The following is a 25,319-nucleotide window of genomic DNA, read 5'->3' on the forward strand; positions in this document are numbered from 1 at the left end:
ACTGGCTCACAAAATGAAATATGCATATTCCCATTATTATCTGCTCATATATTAATGAGAGGTGCTGTTAATAGTTTAGGAGCCTAATGCAAGAACCCCTGCTCAAAAAGAGAATAAATCTTACTGTATCACGTTTCTTAAAGTGCTGTCTATTTAGTGTCTGTATGGAGTTGAGGTACGGGTTTTTCCTGGGCACAGGAGATGTTTGGTAGACAGTAAAAGGGGTATTCCACCATGTGTGGGGTGTTTTAGTTGCTACTGAGCACTACCTGACCCCTCAGCTGCTTGCAGAGGGGCTGGAGCTGAGATCACCAGTCTGCAGCAGTCGAGGGGAGTAGAGTGGTCCAGAGGGACATCTGGGTACCAGAAATCCTTTTACTCTGATGACAGCCAAATGAGCCCTTGTTCCTTAAGATGGAAACTAGTAATAACAAATCACGGTTTCTGCCAAAGGAGGACTTGGTATGGAAACAAAATTTCTTGGAAAGCTGGTCTCCATAACTCTGAGGATCAGCTCAACTCTTCATGCTCATTGACAGAGAAAGCTTAACATGTGGTCTGGTGTGGAGGGCTTGCTTTGGTTTCCTTTGTGTCTCAGGACATTATATCTGTGATCAGAGACCACTTGATTAGCTGAGGAGATTCCATGGTAGGAAGGAAACCCTTGAACTTGTCAGCTCCTGGGAGCACTGTGTGCCAGAAAATGTGCCAGCACTAGGAAAAAGTTCCTACATAGGTGGCTCAGATCCTTGGGCAGTGGGAGATTCTGGGTGTCTTTCCCTCCCTGTTCTGTGCCAGCTGCCCCAGGTTGAGTAGGTGTCAGCTGAAGATTTAATTTCATATATATGACTGTGGTGATACTACGACAGAAAATCTGCTGAATCTGGACATGTCATGCTTTGGATATTAGAAAGCATTTTCCTTTGGATATTAGAAAGCATTATTTTGCAGACCGTTTTTCCCTAGGTCTGTGCTGTGAGCTGAACTTGCTTCTTAAAGCAGCCTAGCTATGACTGGGCTTGAATGGATGTCAGGTGGTTTTTGTGTTAGGTTTTTTCCCCCAGTTTCTGCACGGGTGGGATGGACTGGTTGCAGCAATACAGCTGTTAACATCACACAAGGCACTGTGTTGTGACGTTTCTGGCTCAGCCTATGTTACCTGAGGGTCTGCTTTCTACAGTTTGGTGACAGGTTGGCTTCTTATAGTCAGTAGTTTGGGATGAGCTGAGACAAATGCTTAACTCAGTCACCTGGTACAGACTCACCAAAAATATTTCTGCAGCGATGACTGTATCACCTGGAGACAAAGAACACAGAGTCCTTGCAGTGCAGTTTTTTTCTTGTTCACATGGATTAAGGCATGGGTGGCAGAACAAGCACTTCTCAGGTTAGTGATCAGTCACCCTGGGCTGGTCTTGAGAGCCAGTTAATAACAGCTTTGTTGTGTTGGTGCTGTGTAGAAAGTCCCTGTGATCAATAGAGCTGTGGCTGCTGGGCTGTGATGCTGTGCTGGCTGCACCATCGCTGTTTTTCTGGCACAGAGCCATTAGATGCTGCTCCGCATCTTGTGTACGTGCCTCCTGCTGTCCCCTGGGACCCCTGGAGCTCTGTGGACAGCAGTGTCCTTCTGTGTGCCCTCCAGCACTGCTCACCTCTGCAGCAGCACCGCGCTGATGAGCGTGATGCCGGGTGAATCAGTGCTGCTGCAGTGTCACCTCATGCCTCGCCACCTCTCGTGCCACCTCATGCAGGATCTTCTGTTCCTCAGGCACTGCTGTTTACATGCCCCATCTCGGGAGACAGGGCTCCACTGAGGCACTTGGAATGACTAAAGAGGCACTCTGTGTCTGGGAGATTGCTCTCCTGAGGTCAGGCTGCCTGCTTAAATCCTGTTTTAATTCCATCCCCTAGCAAAGCTGGCAGGTTGCCTGGTGAGTGGGTGTAAAGTGCAGCTCTCTGAACTGCCGAGCAATCCTCTTTCTGTTTGTGCTGTGGACAAGAATGGGGTGTCTGCTATCCTGCTCTGTCAGCATCCTCGCATCTGTTGAAGGGAATCACTCTTACTGAAGATTGGATCTGGCTTAATTTAGAGCTAGAAGGAGAAAGAATGAAAATGCAGCTACACTCTGCCAGCAGTTTTGTAAGGAAATGCTTGAGAGTTTAGTAGAACAGAATGGCCATATTTGTGGAGAGTTGAGTTCTGTAGTGTTGAACTTCGATTTAATGCTGGCTTCCCCAGCCAAGTATCCCACTGTGCAGGTCACAGAAACATCCAGCAAATGTTGACCACTAAATATAGACCTCAGTCATGGGCTTTTTTTAGAGGGAGTTGTCTTGCCACATTTTTGAAATTATGATCACTGTTTTAGTCATGCTGTGTGTAAAGCACATACCTGTGTTCCTCTCACATGATTAAGGTGTCATGAAGAGCTGGCGACGTGGTGGTTAATGGCTTCCAAAGCTCCCGTGGAAGGTAGCATTACTCAGACTATAATGACAGATTAAGGAATGTTTCCCAGGAGTAATTGGAAACTGGAAGGCTGTTGTGTTCACAGTTTGATAGCAAAGCTCTCTGGTGGCTGCTATTTGTGCTGCTGCTCTTGAAGCTCCACCAGTGTTTCCACCGTGAAAATTTCCACTGTGTAAATCCTTGTGATGACTGAACACATTTGGAGTGACCAAAGCAAGGAGGTGAAGATTTGGATGATGGATGGGAAGAGGCGTCTCCTGATCAGTGGCTGGGCAGGATTAAATTCAGATAGAAAAACACTGTTTAAATTTATTTCAAGTATTTATAGGCTCAAACTAAAGCCTTATTAAAAGATTTAATTTTGTGACTGGACTGAACTTGCCACTAAACTGTGAAACTGCAATAAACCTGTGGGTCTCAAAAGATCATCTTAGTGCTCAATCTTATGTAGAGAATTGAGGTTATGGTTCACTTTCGTGTGTCCTTTCTGCTCTTGCTTTCCCACACCACTTGCCTTCCCACCTGTTGATACCAACTGAAAAGCTTTGCATAGACCAGCAAACAGAGGGGTTGGTGCTGGTGGTAGGAATCCAAGCTGGATGGCTCTGGTTTGCTTTGGAAAAACACCCAGAGAAGCAGATGTGTGTCTTCCATGAGGTAAACTGCCTCCATCCAAGTGAGATACGGTGGGAATGAGAAGCTGAGCACAGGGGTGGTCAGCAGAGGTGGTGATGTTTGCAAAGGCAGGGAGAGGTTTTTGGGTTGGTTTTGTTTTCATAATAAGTATATATGGTTTTGCATGATGTTTTTTGTTGTCTGGCTGGTGTTTTGTTTGTTTTTTTTTTTTCCTGCTGTTACTTATGTTCACATAGCAGTAGCAAATGGCAAGTTTGGTGGAAAATGAACATGAATGATGTGATCTTCCAAGGCAATGTTTCTCAGGTGCAGACCTAAACATACTTTAGCTAAGAGAAAGCATCTTAATTGTCTTCAGATGTTACATTTCCTGTCTGAGAAATGTAATAACAAATTTTCACAGCAGAATCCAGCGATGAGCCCTGCCTATATGAGCTTTGGAACCTCTGCTGTGCTTATTGTATAGCAAAGGGGCACTCTAATTGTGCATTGTCTCCTGCTTTATAATGTGCAGGCCTTTAATACTGCCATAAGCATAGAGATGCTGTCAAAATGCAAAGTGAGGATCTCAGAGCTGCATTTGTTTACTAAGCAAGGTTGTTTCAAGGGGGGCCGATAGAAATGAATCAAATTGTGCATCACTGGTTGCTTAGGGCAATAATGTTCAGTCTGGCTGCAGGAGCACCTGGCTTGTCTCCTAGCATCAGAATAACAGCAGGAATTAGGTCAGCTGAGCTGGCATAGTAGGGATCAACCAGACAGTGTGGTTCTGGTGGGGGGCAATGAAAGATGCATAATTTGAAGTCGTTAGAGATCCCATTTAGCAAACATCTTACAAAGGTGCAGGAAGGGGGAGACCCAGCCTGTGTGCACTGGAGTCTCACTGGAGTGTGAGAGCTGCTGGTGTGATGGGGACCCCAGGGACTGCAGGGCTGGGGGGCAGCCCAGGGGCTCTGGGGTTGGGTCTGCATGTCCCCATGGATGCTGTGTCACCTCACCCTGCACACACCCCAGTCATTGGGAGACTTCATTTGCATTCGATGCTCTTTTCATTTGGCTGGCAATCGTAGCCAGCATACTAATGTTAAAAAGTGCTCATTTCTCTGTTGTTTAAATAGTGCAGGTTAGAGCTCATGTTTCTCTGGCTTCCAGTAATTGGATTTTTTTTCCTGTCTTAATTTACGACTGTTCTTATTTGAAAGAAAACTCATGCTCTTTTTCTTTATATCCCTTGTTTCCATACCTTTGTGGTAGCAAGTGTGCTTGTTTTCTTAAATCTGGTGCATGAAGTATGAAATAAATGGATGGAAAAGAGAAGACGTGCAAAAACTAGTCAAAACTAGAAAACCCTGGGAGGTCAGACCTCTAATTTTCAGAATTGCTTAAAAAAACCCCACTACCAGAAAACCCAAACCAAAATAACTCTTGCAGAGTATCAGATTGTGTTTGGTATATACCATTAAAAACCAAGCATTTACCAATTTTATCAGTGGGACTACATTAATGAAACTAAAGTCAAACCTCGAGACTGAGTCACTTTGCTTGTATTTGCACATATCTCAATAAATGAATGTGTTGCAATGAGTGTGATTAAAACCCTTAGCTCTCCCCCCACTACCCCTACTCATTGGGCAGGCTCATAAAATGCAGCTTTAAGGTATGCAAGGATTTAATTCCAGTACATGTGACTGAGCTTAAGGTAATGGGGAATTCAGCCTTAAATGTTCAGTTTATAGTATGGCTGTGATACAGGAAGGAGATGAGGACTAAGTACAGAAAAGCAAATCGGATCTTGATTATTTTTGTCATTGTTTTTAGAATTCTGACGTTTCCTCTCTTGATAGCATTAACATAATGCACTGCTATTTGCACAGGAGCTTGGTTTTGTTTGAAAAAGCTTCTAGATATTATTCTGCAAAGGGGTAACTATTTCCTTCCACCCCATGTCAGAAAGTCCAAACTTTTCAGGATTCTGCTGCTCTTTTTTTTTTTTCTGCCTTCCTTTATTCTTGCTGCAGCCTGCATTCAGTGGTCTTTGGGCAGTGGTGTCTCTCCAGGAGCTGGCTAGAGGTGCTGCAGGAGCTGCAGTGTTACCCCCAGAGCAACGTGACTGCTGTAAGAAGGGATTGCTTCTCACTGTTCCAGCAGCACAAGTCTTAATTTGCTCTGATGTGCATGTTCTTGGTCTTGCCTCGAAGCTCTGTGACCTGTGAAACCCAGCACTTTGTTTCTGTACCCCATTAGGATGTGAATCCCATACTCAGGTTTCTGTGGTTAGGCTTGGTGGCAGCTCCAGCTGTGACTTGCTGTAGTGTGCTGCTCTGCAGAGGCCCTGTCTGCCTGTGAAGGAGAGTCAGGTTTTTCTGTCTGAGCTCTCTGCAAGTGTGTTGGGTGTCAGTGCTTTGTTTGAGGCCAGCAGTGAATTTGGGAAGCCCAGCAGCGGGGCTGTGACCGGCGCTGCTGCTGTCGCTGCCTGGGAGGGACAGGTGGGGCTGGGCTGAAGGAACCTCTTGGAAGCTCATGTCCAGTGGAGGGGATGGTGAAGTTTCTTCAGGTCACTTGAAGGCTGAGCTGCCTCACCAGCAATGATCCCATCTGGCTGTGGTGGTATGAGCTGCCTGGAAAAGAGCAACTCCACGGACATGACGTTGTCCTGTTTTGTTTTCTAATGTCATGCAAGCAGACTTTAGAACTGTTGCCAGGGGGATGGGAAGTAGTCTCCCTCCCTTCCTGAAGCCTGTGTAGTACCAGAGAATGGTTTTCCTGCTGTTTTTAATCTGCCCTGAAGTACAACCTGTCCTGAAATAGCTCATCTGTTTTACAGTGGAGAGATGGGGCAATGGGCAGTGCTGACCCTTGGCATCACTGCTCCTCAGTTCTGCAAAAATCTGCCTCTTGCAAGGCCACCCATAAACCACTGTTGTGCTGTAGGGCCTCCCTTCTGCATGCTCCACATCCTAGAGAAAGCTGGCAGGTCAGAAGGAAGCAGAATGCAGTCAATGGCCAATTGTGGACAGAAATTTGTGGGCCTTTCTGGGTCTTGCTTCTGATGTTTACTCCATAGGATCTACATAAAGAAATTAGAAGCCCTCATTATTTTGGAGAGTCATGGATCTGCTGACTCTGGAAATGACACTTTCCAGTCAGTAGCAGTAGGTTTTGCCTTTCTTCATCTGAGTTGTCTCCTCAATTGGAAGCCTGCTCAAAATATTCTTGAGTTCCTTATTGATTATGTTCAGGAGGAGTGAGGAGGGCAACCAGGGCCAAGGAACAGAAACACAAGAGGCTCTAAACCTGTTTTTCTTTTCACTTGGGGTCAAAAGGCATGTGAATATCTTCTGGCTATTTACTTTAGATCAGTTTTCCAAAGGATGAGCACTGATAGGTTCTCCCACAATTCTGATTGATGTTGCTATTGTCCTTACACTGCTTCCGTTCCAACAGTTGCATCAGAAGATAATCCTTGCATACCGTGACAGTTTTCCTTTCCCTTTTCAGAGGCTAGCCTGCTCAAGCCAAGTTGTGAGCCACAGTGAAACATTAAGAGATTTTACTTTTTGGAAAGTTTTTTTCCCTCTGAGAACAGCAGGTTTATTTTTCCCAAACCCTGTCAGCTTGGTAGTCCCTCCCTGAGCTAGGGACTTTCCGGGTGCCACTGACCTAAGAGTTGGCTTCTGTAAAGTGAAGTTGAGTTTGTGACTCCAGTGCCACTGTCAAAAAGCAATATCTGGAGACCACAGGTCAGAATGGTATTGGCTCCATGAGATCCTGCTGGCAAAACAGGAAGATGTGATATGCAGTGGTTTTGCTGCAGTGAGTAGGGGAAGTAACAAAAAAGAAATGGAAAAGCTTAGCTTCCAGTTGGTGTTATCTTCCACTGTCAAACCCTCAGCTTTATGTTATGCTCCTGTTGTGTTGGTGCAGTTGGTTAAGTCCTGGCTGTGCTTAGAGAGATCCATGTGCAATAAAATTATCTTTGCTTAGCAGCATGTCTGGGTGCTGTTGGAGAGTTAGTGTTGAGCAGCTCGTGGTAGATATCTCCTGAGAGGCACAAACACTCTGCCATCACAGGGATGCTAGCAAACACCCAAGAGAGTAATAAAACTGGTCTTGAGACTGGAGTGCTTATGGCTCCTCTACTGTAGGCAGCAGGAGCCTTGTCAGTGCTCAGCACATGGGTGTAACCCTGTAACCTTCATCTTCAGTGTTCCTCCTCCATCCCCCAGCTGTCCTAGAAGAGAGGCCTTGTGTGAGGTGGAAGTCATTCTTTGCTGGCTTTTCCCAGCAAAGTTTTTTCCCAGAGTCTATTACAGCACTGGTCTCACACAGATTGGCGAGGGCACTGCACTGCTGAGAGAATCTTGGAGTGTTGTGTAACCAAATTTCCATTTTTTTTTTTTTTTTTTCTGTTCCTGAGCACCTTTCTAAACTTGGTGGCAGGCTGAGTGCAGAGGTAGAGCACGGAGGAGGATTTTTCTAAGGAAAATTCCTCTCTGAGACTTTTTAAGCTGTGGTAGGAGGATGACTAACTGTGGGTACACCCAGACATTTCCCTTTGGACACACCTAAACACACTCTTTCCAAGAAGAGGATCATGCCACCTTCCAGTATGGGTGGAGAGAAAATTTAAAGGGAGACAGGACTATTGGGTCTTAATGTCCATAATGCTATATCTCCTTGTGTCACAGTGAGGAATTTTAACAGAGCACAGTCTTGGGGTGATTTATGGTGTATTGCTAAATGAGGTTTCTTCATTTCTTTGTTCTCCATCAGCAGATGTGTGTTATTTGTAGACAGCAGAGGCTGTTGCCTATTTTTGCACTCAATTAAATTGTAACTTCATCACTGGGGCCTCTGCTGCAAGAAAGTCAGGCAATGATCCAGACTGATTAATTATCAGCTTAATGCCTTTGGCAGAGGCGTTTTGCTGCTATTGTGGGGCATGGTCAGGGTACTGCTGCCCTTTGTGATGACAGAAAAAGTTAGGGGTTGTGTCTGTGCTGTTCCCTTCATTGAGCTTGTTTAGTGACAGGATTAGGTTTGGCTGCATGGACTGGCACATGTGAATAAGAGGTCCAGAGGAAATTATCTGTAACACTTCTTGAACATAAGTCTGCAGAAATGCAGAAAACTGTAATACTTTTCTTGATGTGGAAATGAGTGGGTTGGGCGTTTTACTTTGGTTTTCAGAGAAACTGGTAGCTTGCAAAATTTGGCTTGCAGTATTTTTTTCCTTGTTTTGTTAATGAAAAAGTCATAAATATAGTGGAAGGATAAAAATGGACAAGAAGTAGTTTCTGCTGCTGAATCATCTTGAGAGAAGTCCATTTACCTGTTTGAGAAACCAGAAGTCTCTTTAGACAGCTGAGCCTCTTTTAACCACAGTAAGCTCTACTGGCTTTTTCCAAACATGAGTTTGTTTCTGGGGCCTTTCTCGAAATAAATGTTTCGTTTTGTTGGCAGAATTCTACAGATCTTTCTCGTAAGTGGGTCTTGAAATGCTGAAGCTGCAAATGTGTAAGTTTGTTCTCCCTGCTACAGGCACCTGTGATCTGAAAATAACCTTGCTAGGTGTTCCTCTGCTGCTGTGGGTGCAGCAGGAGGCCAGCTCTGCCTGGTGAGGCTGAATTTTCAGAGGATGCTGTTGCTAGTGATGGCTGGGGGAGCCACTGACTTCTCGAAGCCACTCAGGCATTGCCCTCTTATCACACCAACACAGAGTGAAGAGATAAAACCACCAACCACCAAGGTCATGTTGTTGTTGGGAAAGTCAAGCAGAGCATCTCCCTTGCCTGTGCAGGTCCTTGTTTAACCCTGGTCACTGCACACACTGGCTGCCAAAAATCAATTACTTCCTTGGTGATGTTTGTTTGCAGCCTTTAAATAATGTAGTGGATAAACAACCAAACTGCAGAGTGTACATTAGCTGTTGGCTAATAAGTTATTACAAATGTCTTCTGGACTTGGTTTGTGTAAGCTCTGCTTCCTCTTTGTTTTCTATATAGCTAATAATATCCTGAGCTTCCCCACACCCTGCTGGCACTATGCATATTAAAGTGCAGAGTTACTGAGCTGCAGTGATCACAGCACATTTAGCCAATAAGTATCTATGAAAATTGTTTCTGTGGCAGTGATGAATTTGGTCTGGGCTGCAAAAGCCACTTCAGACACTTCTGTGTGCCAAGCAGTTGCCCTGCAGTGAGTTCCTGAGCAGCTGCATTGCACTTCTGGTGTATCTTGTATCTTCTGGTACATCTGGGGCTGGAGTTCCTGTAGAAATCAAAGTCCTGGGTGTTTTTTATCAACCTTCGCTTTCTGCTGTTCCTACTTAGGACAGCAGGAGCTGTGGGGCTTTAAATGCTCCTGAGAATTCTCCCTCAGTGCTTTGTCACGTGCAAAGCTTGTGATGATGCTTAGAGTTTTCTTCTTGCACTGCATCCCTGGGCTGGTGCTTTGAACCACAGACTGGTTTCCCACTTCATCCAATGTGTGTATGAAATTGGATGACTTAATGTGTGCTGCTTTCAAATGCAGAGGTTGGAAAACAAAGCCTGTTGAAAGAAGTGTTTGTCATGCAAGGAAGTGCAACAAACACTTCCTTGAAGTATCACAGAAAATCTCTTTTTGAACAAACAAGGGGACTTCTAAAAGCTCAGCTGGGCTTGGCAGTGAGAACAGCTGTAAGAATCGAGGTGGCCCCGGGCTCTGGTGGGCATTGAGCCCCTCCAGGGAAGGTGGCCAGTTCCCCTGCAGCTGTGGCTGAGTCTCTCAAATCACAAATAATTTATCTTCCTCCTCTCTCCCTCTCTTCTTCCAACCAGTCATCAGCAAACATCTGGAAACCCAAATTTCACATTGTAAGGTTAAAAGAGGATAGAAGAGAAAGTGAGGGGTGCTGAGGACTCCAGGCATTGACAAAGGCAGGGAATTTGGTACAGCTTGATGAGAAGCAGAGTTCTGTGGACAGACCAGAGTGAAAGGGCTGAGAGCAGACAGTGGAGACCGCTTGGAAACTAAACAGCTGCTGGGGTGGATGCTGGGGGTTTTGAAATAGTTCAGGTCAGAAGAGGAATCAGGTGTGCAGGTATCTAAACAGCCTGTGGGTAAAGTCATGCTGCCCTGGAGCTCTGGAAATGGCATCTCTTGCTCTGCCTCTGCTTTCAGGACTTCTCCGCTCACCCACTCAGTTGTTGCCTGAGTGTCCCCAGATGGGCCTTTAGTTTAGGAGTGGCTTCTAGCTTACAGGCTTTAGGGGAGTGACTTTTAGCTTACAGATTTTATGTAGTAGGCCTACTTCTGTCTGGCTTCTGTTTCAACAACAGGATTTAGTCATTTGACCTCTTGAGTCTACCCAGGTTTGAAATATTTGGCTGTTTTCATGTCTGTTCTTTGGCAGTGGTTTGGTGGCTCTGGTGTCACCACGTGCTGCACAGCCACCAAGGCTCCTGTTGTGGCTCTGTGTTGCTGTGTTTTTGTGGGACACATCTCTGCACTGTCCTGTGCTTGTACCATGGATATAAGCACATTTCCCAAGGGCTGGGGAGAGGTCAGCTAAGGCAGGAGGTGAACTCCCAAGATGGTTAGAGCATCACGGTGCAGCACCTGTAGTGAACTTAGGAAAATGAGCATTTGGCCTGGACTTGGCTGGTGGTGACCCCTGTTACAATCCAGAAAGCTTTAGCCACCTGCTAATGGCACTGTTAAGGCATGTAGAAAATATGGTTAGGAAGTGTTAAAATTTTTGTCTGAGATCTTTCCTTTTTATCCTTTAATGGAAGGTGAGTCTCTTGGGCACTTCTCAGCCACGGGGTTGAATTGCTGGTCCTCAAGTTGTGCTGCTCTTATCTTTCTGTTCAGCCTAGTGCTGCTCATGTGGGCACAGCTGCTATAAAGGGCCAAGTTAAATGTGGAAATGATTAAGGTTCTAAGATAGCAGCGTGCCAGCATCTGTGTTGCGTGCCACTGTTAATCCCTGGAGCCTGAAAGGACATGGAGACCCAAGCCACAATACAGGAGATCAGCTTGGTTAAACAGATGCACTCTCACAAACTAATAATATGCTTAAATACCTGGCATTTTCAAAGCAAGCAGTATTCCAGGAATTAACCTGTAATGTTTTTACCCTTTCTTCAGTCTGACTCATAGCAGAGAACAGATTATCTGTTTAGAAGGTAATACAGCAATTAAATGTCTGAAATATTTCAGTGCATAAATCCCTTATTTTTCCATTTTCTATTTCCCCAGGAACTGGCAAACTCTGTCTACTTGGTTATGGAGGTGAGTATGTCTTTTTCTTTCTTTTTTTTTTTAACCTCCTTTCCCTCCCTCTTTCCCCTTTTTAATTTTTAAACTCATTTTAAGCAGGCCAGTATGTTTCACAAGTGGAGCTTTCTGCTGGCAGTCTCACCTGTGAGGCTTTGTTAATTTAATCTGCAGCTCAGGCCTTGGAGAGCGTGGGTGCAGAGAGCAGCCAGGGGATTTTTCATCTTGCTGCTCTCAGAAGGTCGTGCAGGCACAGGTTTGAGCAGTCACAGGTTTGAGCAGTCACACACTGAAGCTCAGGGGTCAGATGGGTGCCATGGGCCAGTGTGTGTTCAGGAACACACCAGAGAGAACGTTCTGGACACACATTACCTGCAGAGCCTCTGAATGTTTCCCTTCTTCTGCAGTTCTCACTCGGAGATCTTGTTGACTTTTCTTAATGATGTGTGAAAATTGGTGTGAGGAGTTTCAATTTTTAGCTGTGTCCACTCCCAGGCTTTCCTCAAAAAGCTTTCTGATGGTGTCTCCAGTGGTGACCCCTCTGCTTTGTTCTGGTTTCATCTTTGTCTCTAATGTGCTTGAACATGGATGTGCAAGAAGCTGATTGATGTTGGTGTATCACTATGCAACATAACATTTAAGGGAAACAGCACAGGAGAGGAACCCAGAGGAATGGGGTTTTCCCTGCCAACTTCCGAATATGCATTTTGACATGTGTAATTATTTATGTTTACGTACTGTGATAAGCCTGCAATCCTACTGACGTTTACTGTTTTTCTTGTTAATCTTTGATTTGCCCTGTATTAACTGAGCTTTCTGTTGTGTTTGCAGTACTGTAATGGTGGTGACCTGGCAGACTACCTTCACAGTAAGTACAGCAGTATGGGGAACATCCTCTGGGAGGTTCACCCTTCATAATCATTTGGAACCTGAAAAGCCATGACAATAAAAGCTGGTCTTGTAGTCCTTTCTATGTAGATCAGTAGTGTCTGTTGTCAGTAGTTCTATATTCTAGTTACAATGGCCTTATAGGTTAAACACATTTCAACACTGCTAGGGATACAGTTTGTCTTTTCATGGTGACTGGCAAAAAGCTATTTATACTGAAGCCTTCCAGTTCTGTAGTGTTGGATTAAAATAAGATCCCAAGAGTATATTCTCTAAGTTTACCCCTAAGGTGTTCCCACATCTAGGGCAGAACATATTTCCTGTTTCAGCATATTGAGGATGGCTATGGTGTAGCCAGTAGTGCTGTGAGGGTGACAAAACCCACTCACTTTGGGGTCTTCTGGCGAGCATAGCACAAGTATCTGGGACCATGGTGCCTTGAAGAACCTTTTGATGAGACTCAGGAGTGTCTTTGCCATCAAGCCAAATGCTTTGCAGCTGTATTGCTGGGACTCAGGCAAGCCCTCAAGGTATTTTTCAGTGCAGCAGAGGTACAGGACCCTAGCCTTTGTGAAAATTACCTTGCACCTCAGTATCTAGAACAGGTAGGAGGAGAAAATATATTGTATATTTAAAATATAATATTATATATTAAAATATATTGTATATTTAACAATATACTTGGCTGCACTCAGACAGCCCTTTTTAAAATTTTTTTTTTTTGGCCCTGACTGAGTTTTTTCCCTTAGAGTAGCTTTCTGGTTGTTTTGCATGTTAACTAGAAGATTACTAAATGTGAAGAGACAACTTTAATCTCATTTCATGCGTGGCTCTGGGTCATGGTTAAACAAAGTTTGTTCACGTTGTTCAAATTAAAAGCTAGTCAGCTGGATAATACTTCAGGCTCCTTATTGAGGTATGAGATGCCTGGAAATGGCAAAAATTGAAGGATTAAAAGATAAATTTACATTTGCCCTATAGCTAGTGCTGGTATCCCTAGAATGATAATTTGGGGCTTGATGCTAGCATGTCACACTCTTCCTACAGGGTAATGAATTATATTTGTGGACTTGAATTTTCAGGAAGGGTTTAGTACTTGAAGGAAAAAGAATATTCTGCCTTTCATGTGTTTTGTTTGTTTAAAGTATGGGTGAGATAGAAGTGACAGGCATTTGTTTTTTCAAATCCAGTTTTAGTGTGCTTTGTGTTAGATATGTTTTGCATCTGTTGGGTATTGCTGTGCTCCAAAAGGAGCATCTTCAGTGGTGGTAGAATGTTCTTATGAACACCAGTGGAGGATGGTTTTGTAGTTGATACCTTCTTTTTCTTTCTGAATGCAAATGCAAATTTTATAAATCAAATGCTTTTTAAAAATAATGGAACTTCAGTTTTACCAGTGCATGGGCTTTGAAAGCTAAATTTTTTAGCTTTCATGCACATGAAGTGAACCTTGCACTGGGCTGTGCACCCTCATTGGCAAACCTGTGTGTGTAAACAAGAAATTACAGAAACGGAAACAAGCATTTATAGAAAATACTCTGCTCTGTACTACTTCTGTGTGGACATTGTTGTCTTTTCCCTTCTGCCACCCTTGGCCCAAAAGAAACCTCAAGAAAAAAGTGAGGCATGCAATTAGTTAGGCTCACTTCCTGGTTTATTGATTGAAATTACTCAGGAAGTTCGTGGCTGGTTTGAGAAAATGACAATAAATTGTATTTTCCAAATAAAATTCAGTTTTACCCCAGTTTGGTGAGTGTTACCTGGTGCAAGACATGATCCTTCTTTGCATGAGTTCATGTAAGAAAGTTAACCTTTAGCTCTGTTTTTTACCAATAAAATATTTTGTTTTGGCAACTAAAGATTGTTGTGTCTGGGAAGTTGGTGCTTAGTTTTATTTTAACTCTTAACACTTGTGTGCTGGTTGGCAGTGAAGAGAACGCAGCAGGCACCGATTTCCAGAGGGAGGAGTCAGTAAGGGACTCCAGCAAGGTTTAGTTACTCCCATCACTGCCAGCTCCCAGAGCCTAGATAAGTGTCAGCTTTCTGCATCCCACCACATGCCCCTGTGAGATATCTTCTCTTCCAGCTTCTGCAGGTGCCAAAGGTGCTTTTGACAGGAGTGATTTTTCACTGAAAACTCATCTCGGAAAGTTTCAATTTCTTCAGTATTTGTCTGGTACTCAGGAGGCTCATCTCTATTGAGTGGTTATTGTGCTGCTTCAGTTATTTTGATAATTGTGATTGTGTTTAATTGCAACATCAACTTTCCTACTGGCTCCTCAGACATTTGTGCTGGTAGTTCCTGTAACACTTAAGCAAGCAGTGCATACAAATCCCCTGGTTCTCATTGAATGAGTTGCTTGTAAGCTTCCAGATCCATTCTGCCCTCTAATTACAGGCATTAGGCAATATGATAATTCCATGTTGAATCCAAAGGCACTCTAATTCTGCTTGTCTTCATGACTGGAGGACGTGCATAGGTGCACGTTGCAGTGCACTGTGTGTGTCTGGCTGGGTTGTGGTGCTGGGCAGCCCCATCCCAAGGCCGTGTGTGTTCTGCTCAGCACAGCTGCTGTGGTGGTGTTGTCCTTTAGTGGTACAATGCAATTTCCCTTCAGGGAGATCTCTAGATGTTGATTTTACTGGAGGTCATCATGTGTTGAGCTGAGAGTGGTAGGTCTCTGCTGTGTGTGGCAGAGCTGTGAGAAGTGTTACAGAAGTGACCAGCTTCTGTACAGGAATAATTGGAATTCTGTATCCTCAGGTACTTAGGAGGTCAGAGCAGGCTGGTCTGAAATTCCTTCTTAAATTCAGAATTGTCATTGGCACAGGCTGTTGTGGACACTTCATAAGAGCATATTTGTGACCTTTGTTAAAGCTGTTGCTTTTATATCATAACAGGGAATTTCTTGGTTTGACCATGACACATGCAGGGAGCGTTGATCTTTCTAGTCCATCCCAAGTGGTGCAGGGGCCCTGTTGCAAACCAGAGGTGTGAAACGTTGCTCTGTAGCTTTTCTCCCTCTACAGCCAGGTAAATAGGAAGGTCTAGTCCTACCACAGATATATCTGGAATAAATCTTCTGACTTGTACAGAAGGTTCACAGGAGTGTCAGTGTCCATGCTCTGCATGGGTAGATGGGGTAGCTACAAGCCAGGCCCCAAACAAGTCAGCTTGGTCTCAGACTTCAGTGTGACTTGGATTGGGCCCATGTCAGAGATACTTGTGACACCTGTGGGTAAGAGGAGATGTTCTTTTTCCTAAATAACTCTTCCAAAATGGTGTTGTAATACAAGGTCAGTGGGTGTACTGCAGTGCATCTGCTCTTGGATAGCTGACAGGGGCTATTTACTGCAGTTTACCTATCAGCCTCTTGCAGGTTGAACTTCTCAGAACAGGCTGACCAGGGCACTTCTTAGATGGCTTCATCCTTTTTCTCTGCCTTTAGAGCTCAAGGCATGTGGGCCCCACAGTGACCCAGAGTAAATATTTTCTCTGATCTACTGACCTGGGAGCTCAAGGCAGTAAGCAGAGTGCCTCATCACTGAAGTGGAGCCCATGAAAATAAACACAGGGATATTATTGCTCCTCAGTAATGGCAGAGTAGAGCTTGTGAAACAGCATCTCCTGCAAGAATGTGTTGCTCACCACAGACATCCACAGGGATGCCCAGACTTTAATGCAGGATTAGTGTTTTGCCAGCAGTTCTCTGGTGAAGATGAGAATTTCTCCTTTTTACAGGGACAGACTTAAAAGTTCTCTGTTTGGGATATAGCAAGGGAAGAGAGTTGTTTTGTTCTCCATTTGTTTGGGGTTTTTTTGTTGTTTTTTTGATGCCACCTAAATTGAATGAGTTTTCTGTATCTTCTCCTTCCCTCTGCTGTTGGTAGCTGGTCTGGGAGGACTTTTGCAGACCAGTATCCTGAAGTCATTGAAAATGTCAGTTGTATTTATGTTTCTGTCCTTCAGTTGCAGATTGCTGCTGTCACACAGTAGACTGATGGGCTGAGTATGAGAGATAAGGAGTTTTGTTTTCCAGTGTTATGGCCTGTTTGTTAATAGAGGGAGGTAAAAGGGTAATGCCCCTGCCCTCCCCATGGGACTGACTGTCCCTTCTCTGTTCATGAGGGCAGAGCTTCAATTTCCCAGTCCTACCTTCCTACCTGGATTTCTGAGATTTAATGCTGCCAAAGGATCCAGCAGACTTCTCTGTCTGATTTTGCAGCACTGCAACACGGTAGCTCCACTCTGCTGCTGCAGTTGCACTGTGGGAATATGTCTGCAGGTTCAAGACACCAGTTTAGATTCTCTGTGCCAGGAAAACAGCTCTTTTGCAGGATTGAGAACTTTGTATAGATATGGAAAAGCTTAAATTCTGCATGAACAAATAGTTTAGAAGCCCTGTTTTATATGGATGAATGGATTTTTGTGATCTTGGTAGCAATGTTGTTGTTTTCAGTGTTACAAGGAGTTAGAATTCACATCAGGGAGGCTCAGCTGGTTTGCTGAGGGCTGGTGCTGTGTTAGCCTTATAGCCACCAAATTATCTAAAGAAGAGGGTAACGCCTTAAAGCCATGGCACACTCCTGGGACTGCAGGTCAGGACAAGGCTCTCCACAGTTCCTCTGCTAGAGGCAGAGTGTGCTTAGCCAGGAACTGGTAATTGCCTGCTGCCTTAAATAATAAGAATTATCAAGTTTCAAGTCTTGCTTCATGTTTGAGGGAGGGAGATCAGCCTGTCCTTTCCTGGGCCTGAGCTGAATTGGGGAAAAAGAAAGCCCTTTTGAATTCCTGCTGTTGTGTTTAAAGATGGTTTTTTAACCATTCTTGTATAGATTTCCTTGGGTATAAATTGCAGAGCCCTTTTGTTGGAGAGAATATTGAGTACAGCTAAGACATGCTAGACTTTTAATAGACAGAAAATGGTATGAGACTGAGTACACTGCGATATTTCAGCAGGAGATTGGGGAAGGCTTTGTTAAAGATGAGACAGTGCTTTCTTCAGAAGATGCAGAAGTGTTTTGAAGACTTGCACCTGAGCTGCCTCTTAGTATCCTTAAAATCCCTTCACAGAATCTCCCCTTCTGGGAAAAGAGTCTTGTGAACTCCAGCTGAGTGCCAGTTCATGAGGAAAAAGGCTCAGTGAGGGGAGAGAAACTCTATATACATGTGCACTGCTCTCACATGTTGTTAGTCCAGGACCACCTGATAGCCATGGTGACACTTTAGCTGTGCTTGTGCCTCCTAGAACCGTGAGCCTTGGGAGTGGAGGCAGTTCATTTTCTATTCTAAGTGCTGCTTAACTTATCAGTGTCCCTTGCTGCTTCACGTCCATGTATTTTAAAAGTTAGATTTTTAATTTCCTGTGTTGTGTTAAAGCTGTGTGCAGCCTCAGCTGTGTTTTCATAAGGATTCCTCCCTTCTAGCTGACTGGGTAGAGTGGTGTTTTGAAGCTCCTGCCAGCCTGTTTTAATGTCTTACTAGAGAACAGCTGGAAAAACTCTAATGAAGTCCCAAGTAATTTACAGGGACCTTTTACAAAAGAAATTATATTATTCAAGTGGAAAGGTGCTTGCTTGAAGCCTGACTTGCTCAGTGACTGACAAGGAGGCAGGCTGGTAGCACTGTTGATCCTGGGGTTTGTTCAGCAGGCTGTTCCCAACTTTGGCAAGAGTTTCATATGTATAGTTCTTAAAATAACGAGAGCTGATGTTGCACTGCTCTGATTAGAAGAGCCAGTTGAAAATTATTTTAATCCCTTCAATATTTATTTTCACACTATGGTCCCTGGGAAGCCTGTGTCTCAGGAGAGGCCACTTCAGAGCTTCTATATTTGCAGATTTTGATCACTAATACATTCTTTTAAAAAACTTGGCTTGTGAAAACATTTTGAGACATTCCTCCTGGATGTATGGCTGTAGGGTGGAGGGTGGCAGGTGATGGTTTGCAGGGGTCATTTGCTAGGGTCTGTTGTTAAGTACCAGACTGTGGTTCACCCAAACATTGGGTTTGGGATTAGAATTCTGGTTTGGTCAGGTGATAATGTACAAGGGTTAGGCCTAGGGTTAGACTTGGATTCATACCCTAAAGGTACAGATCCCTGCTGGCCATGTGCCCTAACCTGCTGTGAATTTAACCTATCAACCCTTCCCAGGCCCAGCATGAGCCTTAATGACTCTTGCAGGTGTAAATCCTAATTGCCTTTCCTCTTAGCTCCACCTTTAGACCTAGTCTTTGTGATAAAGCTCTGACCTTGGCTATCCAGCTGCTGCTGACCACAGCTCACAGGCAGCCACAGCTCTACCTGGTGCTTGTCTGGATCTTCCTGGCAGCTCTTGCTGAGGGAAGCCCTAAACCTCACCAGATGCCACTTTTGGACACAGTTAATAACCCAGATTCAGCACCCAGTGCTGGCCTAAGTTCACCATGAGAGACTCAGGGCCAAAAACAGCCTTGACCACAGAATAAGCTGGGAATGCAAATGCTCTCCCTTGTTGCCTGTAGGAATCATTCAGAAATGGTGTGTGGGGAAAAGACATCATATGTGGGAATAAAGTGACAAATTACAGTTAATTGCTGTGAGACTCTGCCCTCTGGGCTCCTCAGAGAACTGGCATTGTAAGTTTTTCATCCGTGGTTATTTTTCTTTCCTCTTTCCCAGCCATGCGGACACTTAGTGAAGACACCATCAGGCTCTTTCTCCAGCAGATAGCAGGTGCCATGAAAATGCTGCACAGCAAGGGCATCATCCATCGGGACTTGAAGCCACAGAATATTCTCCTTTCCTATGCTGGAGGCAGGAAATCAAATCCCAACAACATTCGCATAAAGATCGGTAAGGCACTGCTATAAACGTCACCCTGAGCACTCAGGAGTTTGGTGATGTGATGGACAGGTGGAAACCTCAACTGGGGAACAGTCCAGGAGGAGAAAAAGCATTGCTCCACCTTGAAAACATCCTAGTGTTTTTCATTCTTAGTTCCTCTGGTATATGTAGCTTTCAGCTGCCTCCAAGCAGTAGGAGCAAAAGCTTTCTGCTCTGCCAGGACACAGATTTAACACAAAGGAATTGGGCAGGCCTTGCTCTGCTCCCACTTGAATGGTGCCTCCCTCAGTAAAAACAAACACCAGCCTACCCTAATTGGCTTGTAGTCTCCAGGCTTACCAAGAAATAAATAGAAATTGTGACTTTTGTCTTCAGCTCTTAACAGTATTGAGGTTAAATGTTGTTGTCTGACACTAACTGCTCTGCTGGCTGGCCTCAGAGAGCGCAGTGTGTTGTCAGGCAGACACAAAAATGGGAGTTTTCTCAGTCTGAACCAGAGACAGGCTTCTCAGCTGCAGCTTGAAGAAATTCACATTCTGCACATCAGGCAAGTGGCACAGATGGACCAGTAGTTGGGATGAGTGCTCCAGAAATCCAGTTCCAGAGCACACATATTCCCTGCGGTCCCTCAAAAATAAGATGATATCACCCTCAGACGTGGGCTTTTGGTTACGTTATAGCTCAGAGCTGGAGCTGACACTAATTAAGTAAAACTGTTCCTCACCTTAACCTTGTGCTGTGGAGAAAGTGTTAGTGCTTTTCTTCAGCTGGGAAATGAGGTCCAGTGGAAAAGTTTGAAATGTTACTGCTTGTTGGACCTGAAACATTTTGATGCGGGATTTTTTTTTTTTAATTTTTTTTTTTTTATTTTGTCAAGTGCAAAGTTAATATCTGTAAGGAAGGGACTGAGAACTGCAAACACAGGAGCAGGGCTGTGAGCACAACTGCTCTGGGTGTGATGTAACCTGCAGCCCTCCCTGTGCTCCCTGAGGAGTACATGGTCCAGGGAGAATCTGGCTCTACCAGTTCATTAGTGACAGATGACAGTGTAAACAGCTGTGTCAATGTCCTAGCTTGAAATATCTGGTAACCTTGAGAGAACATCTCAGTGTCATATGATCAGATGCTGAGTAACCTGCAGAGGTAATTCATCTAAGTATTCCTTGTTCCTGGCTCTTTTACCTGCTGAGTGAACTGTGGCTCAGTTATCTGTCCTAGTGCTGGGGTTAGCACTGTTGGTACTCTTGTAAAGGTACAGCACGAGACTCATTGTGGTAGGACTGGTCTAGAAACGTGGGCAGTGGGGAGTAGTGGTTCCTCCTGGATGTGTTTCACATTACAGCCTTTTCAATGGAGGGCAACTTTCAGTTCCCCAAATGAAAGGCTGACACAGCAGCAGATGAACTGGCTGGTTATGAACTGGCACATTGTCACTAAAGTCAAGAGAGCCTTCCCAGCTGACATTTCAGAGTGCAGGCAAATGGGTACTGATCTCTGAAAGAAGGATGGGAGTTTGTTCATCTGAATACTGTTGGGACTTGGTCTGTCCTCCTGTAGTGTGTGTACTGTGCATTAATAACTAGCACAAGGATACTGCTGCTCAGGAAGAGCTGTCAAAGGCTGGCTAAGATGGGAAAGAGGCTGCAAAGATTGATGGGAAGTGAAGGTAAAGCAGGGAGAATCAACTGGAGAAGATGCAGGCTCTCTAGAACTGGTGTCTGCTCCTGACCTACCTCTGTTTGTCTTTGTAGCTGACTTCGGGTTTGCCCGGTACCTGCAGAACAATATGATGGCAGCAACACTGTGTGGTTCACCTATGTACATGGTAAGTGTGATTTTCTGTGTTGTTCTTGCTTTGCTTCCCAAAAGGAAGGCTTTGTTTTTATCTAGTCTTTCCCCCAGAGGTGAAATTTTGTTTACTTGCCAGAAATGAGCTGTTGCACAGGGAGATTCCTGAAGTTGTGGCTGCTGGTAATGTCAGGCACCTGCTGTCTATGTTGTCATGTAACTTCCAGGTGAGATATGGATAACCATGCTTCCAGGATGGCTGCTTAGACTGTGAAACTGATGTGTATGAGAAACCAAAGTGATCCCTTTTACCTTCTTTGTACTTTCCACTCTGGGATCACGTTGTGATGAGGTGATCTCTTATTTGTGTTCATAGCAGCAGCCAAGGTCTTGGTGTCACATCTAGTCAGTGAAAGGAAAAATGAGAAAACCAGACAGAAATAAAAATGTCAAAGCCAGACTTGTAGTAGTTCCTGGGGATGTGGGTGTCTGAGCTCAAAGTAAAAAGGTGATGTGAGTCAATTTAGGTTGAAGTTTTTTACAGGTGCCCTGGGGTAAAAGGCACCTCATTTCAAACACAGTCTAATCCACTCTTTAAGTTTTTTGTCTGTGGTCTTTGGGCAGAGTTAGGCTGGACTGTGCTGCACTGCACAGGCGTAGTGCATTTGGTAGCCTGTTCCACAGAACTACCTCAAGCAAAACACACTTCCTCTCTCTCCCTTTTTTGAAGCCTTTTTTTTTTTTTTCATGTTTATTTGAACTGTGCTATATGTGAAGATGATGTAACTCTCCTCTCCTGTGAGAGTTTCCTGAATTGTCTATTTTTAGTGATACTTTTTCTTTCGGAGTCTCTTGTGAAAGTAATTGAAAACACACAGCTTATTTTCTGAAAGGGCTGGAGGAAACTAGTGATGATATTTTTTACAATTTGTTTTTTATTTTTATTTTAAACAACACTGGATGTTAGAAGAAATCTCAATGTTTCATATTGTTCTCTGTTTATTGATGGGTTTGAAGGAAGATGGGAAGGGAGGGTTCAGTTGGGATTAAGGGAGGGTTTTGAAGTCTTTCCCTACTGCTATTGTGGGTCTTGTGCAGGAGCTCTGGGAACATCTGCTGGTAAGGCAGGGCTTTATTCCCTGCTTTAGCTACAGCCTATTGCTGCTTTATTTCATTTTGCTCTTTAAAAAAACCCAGATATTTTACCTCTACCAAAAGGAGCTTCCTGTCTGAACCCCAGTATGATCCATGCCATGGCAAGACTTGAAATCTTGTGCAGTTCTTGTCCTGCTGCTTTGGCTTTTTTTGGTGTCATGCCTCCTTCCCTTAGGGACAGACCGAGCTCCTATCCACAATTTACTTGTTGCCATTTTTTTTCCATTACATGTGGCCTTTACTTCTAACAGAGCTAAAAAATTGATCCTGTTCCATGCTGGCAGCACTGCAATGAAATCTGTAGTTATAAACACGTGGGATTAGCCAGCCTGCCCTCCTGTCCCTCCTCTGCTGCTGCTCCTCAGGCTCTGCCTGCTGAGCCAGGGGCTCTGGGGGCTTGCACTGTCTCCAGCTTTTGGAATGAGCCTGGGAGGGACAGCTGAGGGCACAATGAGAGATTAGAAACCAGAGTCTGAGGCACAGCAGGGCTCAAGCTGTTGGACTGGATCACTGCCTTTGAACCCAAGCTGTGACCTTGGCATCAGGCCCTGGAGCTTAATTAATGTGCTGCCATCTTGGGCTAAATGAGAGAAGTGCCCAAGTGGTGCAGCCCAGGATGGAGGCTGGAGTTTACTGTGCAGTGGCAGCCTTTGCTGCTCTTGATCTTGCTCCTTACTTTGGTTGAGGAGATCTGTTTGTGATTTCAGTGGGGCTTCTTCTGGTGGATTCAGCAGAAAATGGTACACTGGGAGAAGGGGAAGTACTGAGTTTGCCCAAAATAAACAATATTAGTATGTATTTTTGTCTTCTGAATGAAAGTCTCTGCTTCCCCTTATACAGGGAAGTGGTTCTTTCAATATAGTTATAGTCTTATTGGGAGTAAATCTTTCATGGTTACTGGGGAATCTAGCTCAAGAGGTTTTATAGCATAATAGTGACTTATCTCTCTTGGAGATGTTAAAAAAAAACAAACCCACCAAAACTACTTCTTTTATAAAAGAAATGTTGTTTCTCTCCCCCAAAAGGCACCAGAAGTCATTATGTCACAACACTACGATGCCAAAGCTGACCTCTGGAGTATAGGAACCATCATTTATCAGTGTCTAACAGGAAAGGCTCCCTTTCAGGTGAGTTGCTTAGATTTGATGACTCTCTCCTGCTTTTTTAATCTCTTGTCTTTTCCTTCTAATCTGGTTTCTCTAAGGCTTCTGTCATCTCTAATATCAACTCCCCTAGATTCAGCCTCATGAGGGTCTGACTGTCCCAACACCTTGACAGTGTTGTGCTTTATAGTTTGTAATGCAGGATGTGTTACTAGAATGTGACTCTTCTCTGGGTTGTCTCTCAGTGAAATGTATTTCCCAGTTATAAGAGCTTAGGAAGGGTCACCTATTGAGAAAATTACCCTGAATCAGTTAAAGCAGTGGGGCTTTTTTAGGACTACACTTAGAAAATCAGTTTCTATTTACAACCGTAGTCGGTGTATAATTCATAATTATGATTCTGTTGGATATGAAAGGACTATAAGAAAGATGGTAATTGCAAGTTAATGTTCAGGATTATTTGTGGTAAGTAGTGTATTGCATCTAAATCAACTTGTTTTTCAGAGCAGTTAAGTGGGATAATATCAAAAGGATCTTATCTATCATCTCACAGCAATCTCTTCCAGCCTGAAATGTTTATGTTCATCATATCCAAACCTCTCCAAATATAACACAGCCCTGTAAAGCTCCACCCTGTACTTAATGCCATAATTTCTGGATGAGCTACAGCATATCCTTTGTGAACAGCATTCTCTGATTTTAAGTTTTTGAATGATGGAGAATTCACCACAGCCTTATGCCTGTTGCTTCAGAATACTTCACATATTTTTCATCATCCATATCTGGAATTCATCTAGATTCAGTGTATTTTTTTCATTAGCCACACTGTGTGCTACTTTACATCTGCCATCTCTGACTGAGATCAGCAGATTCTCCCTTGAAATTACTGTTTTTAACTATTGTATTTGTCAGAATTCCCCCCCTTGCTTTCTGGTCCTCTCTTCTTATGTCCTGACATCCCTTTATCCTGATTCTCTAACAAGATAAAATGGAAAATATCCCAAGCAAACACTGAAAAATTAATAAAAAGGAAACAAAAACAAATAGCACAAAAGAAAGGCAGAGGGAAATAAATGCTCATGTAATAAGGCAAACTTTATGAAGTGAAGGACTTTATGAGCTTTAGTTCCACAGCTCTTTAGGATTTCACACAAGACCTGGAATGTTTATGCAGTTACATCATCGGGGAGGATAAAATGAGTTCGAAATCTATTGCAGGAAAGAGTGGGCAAATACAGGAGTAAAGTAATGGTATGTTTTGGTTTTGTCTAGAGCCAAAAACACTTCTTTCCTTCAGGGTAATTTTTTCCCTGCTGCTATAAGAATCTTCCACTCCAATGCTTTATATTCTGTCCACCAGCTTCCTCTGTATTTAGAGCAAAACTTCATTTCCTTTGCATGTTACTTTTTTTATAAACCCCTACAAAGTGCACTGAAACTTCTGAATGGCTTCTGTTTACTGGCTGCATCCACTTGTTATCAGTGCTGGTATCTTTGTTTGAGAGGAGAAAATGACTGCTAGGATGAGAGAAAATAAATACTTGTGTGTTAAGAAGAAAATGTGGAAGAGGAGAAAGCAAGCTTTGACTGCATGCATAGGGGAGCCTGGCACAGATTCTCCTTTGTATCTTGGTGCCTTTTTGTCTTTCAAGGCACCTTGATACTTACTCATTGAAATTATTTAATGACTGTTTAATGTGGTGACTTTATCATAGGAGTTGTCTCTGATTGAGGCATGGCAATACCCTGCCTGGGAGTGGGCAGTGAAGGGACACTTCAGTCCTTGCCCAGCAGTTCCTGACCTTGCTTTGTGATTGCCTCATTAGATAACTCTGTCCCATAAACATCTGTTGGGCTGGGAATGGGGGTTATTGGTTTCTCTATTTCAGTTTAGCCCACACCCTTTCCTCTTTTGGAGGTCATACTTTGAAGCAAAATGCCAGGCCCTGTTTGTGACTGCAGTAGCAGCTGTGGATGTGTTTGATCAGAGAGAGAGAGGAGCTCAGCCCAGATGGTTCTTTGTCCCCCATCTATTTGTTTTGGCCATGCATGTCACAAACTGCCTTCCAGCTTGAGATCCAGGTGAAAGAAGCCTGTCTAGGGGAAGCTGGTTAAAGGTTAACTGGCCTTCTGTCTTTTTGTTGGCATGACTGTGGTAAAAATTTGCTGATGGTCACTGAGCAGGCAAGA

At 44.0% G+C, this 25,319-nt stretch overlaps 1 protein-coding gene across 4 annotated transcripts in view; it reads left to right on the forward strand.

The window, feature by feature from the left end:
- ULK1 (unc-51 like autophagy activating kinase 1) overlaps positions 1 to 25,319 on the forward strand; it is a 77,173-nt gene that overhangs the window by 5,435 nt on the left and 46,419 nt on the right. For all 4 annotated transcript variants that reach the window (XM_088176333.1, XM_088176332.1, XM_088176335.1 and 1 more), the window contains exons 5-9: positions 11,351 to 11,383; positions 12,200 to 12,236; positions 18,919 to 19,092; positions 20,835 to 20,908; positions 23,052 to 23,153. In XM_088176333.1, coding sequence (XP_088032459.1) covers positions 11,351 to 11,383; positions 12,200 to 12,236; positions 18,919 to 19,092; positions 20,835 to 20,908; positions 23,052 to 23,153 — 420 coding nt within the window. The remainder of the gene's footprint in view (positions 1 to 11,350; positions 11,384 to 12,199; positions 12,237 to 18,918; positions 19,093 to 20,834; positions 20,909 to 23,051; positions 23,154 to 25,319) is intronic.

This window comes from Sturnus vulgaris, chromosome 19 (genome assembly GCF_052056855.1).
Source record: "Sturnus vulgaris isolate bStuVul1 chromosome 19, bStuVul1.hap1, whole genome shotgun sequence".
In the NCBI taxonomy this organism is placed as follows: domain Eukaryota; kingdom Metazoa; phylum Chordata; class Aves; order Passeriformes; family Sturnidae; genus Sturnus; species Sturnus vulgaris.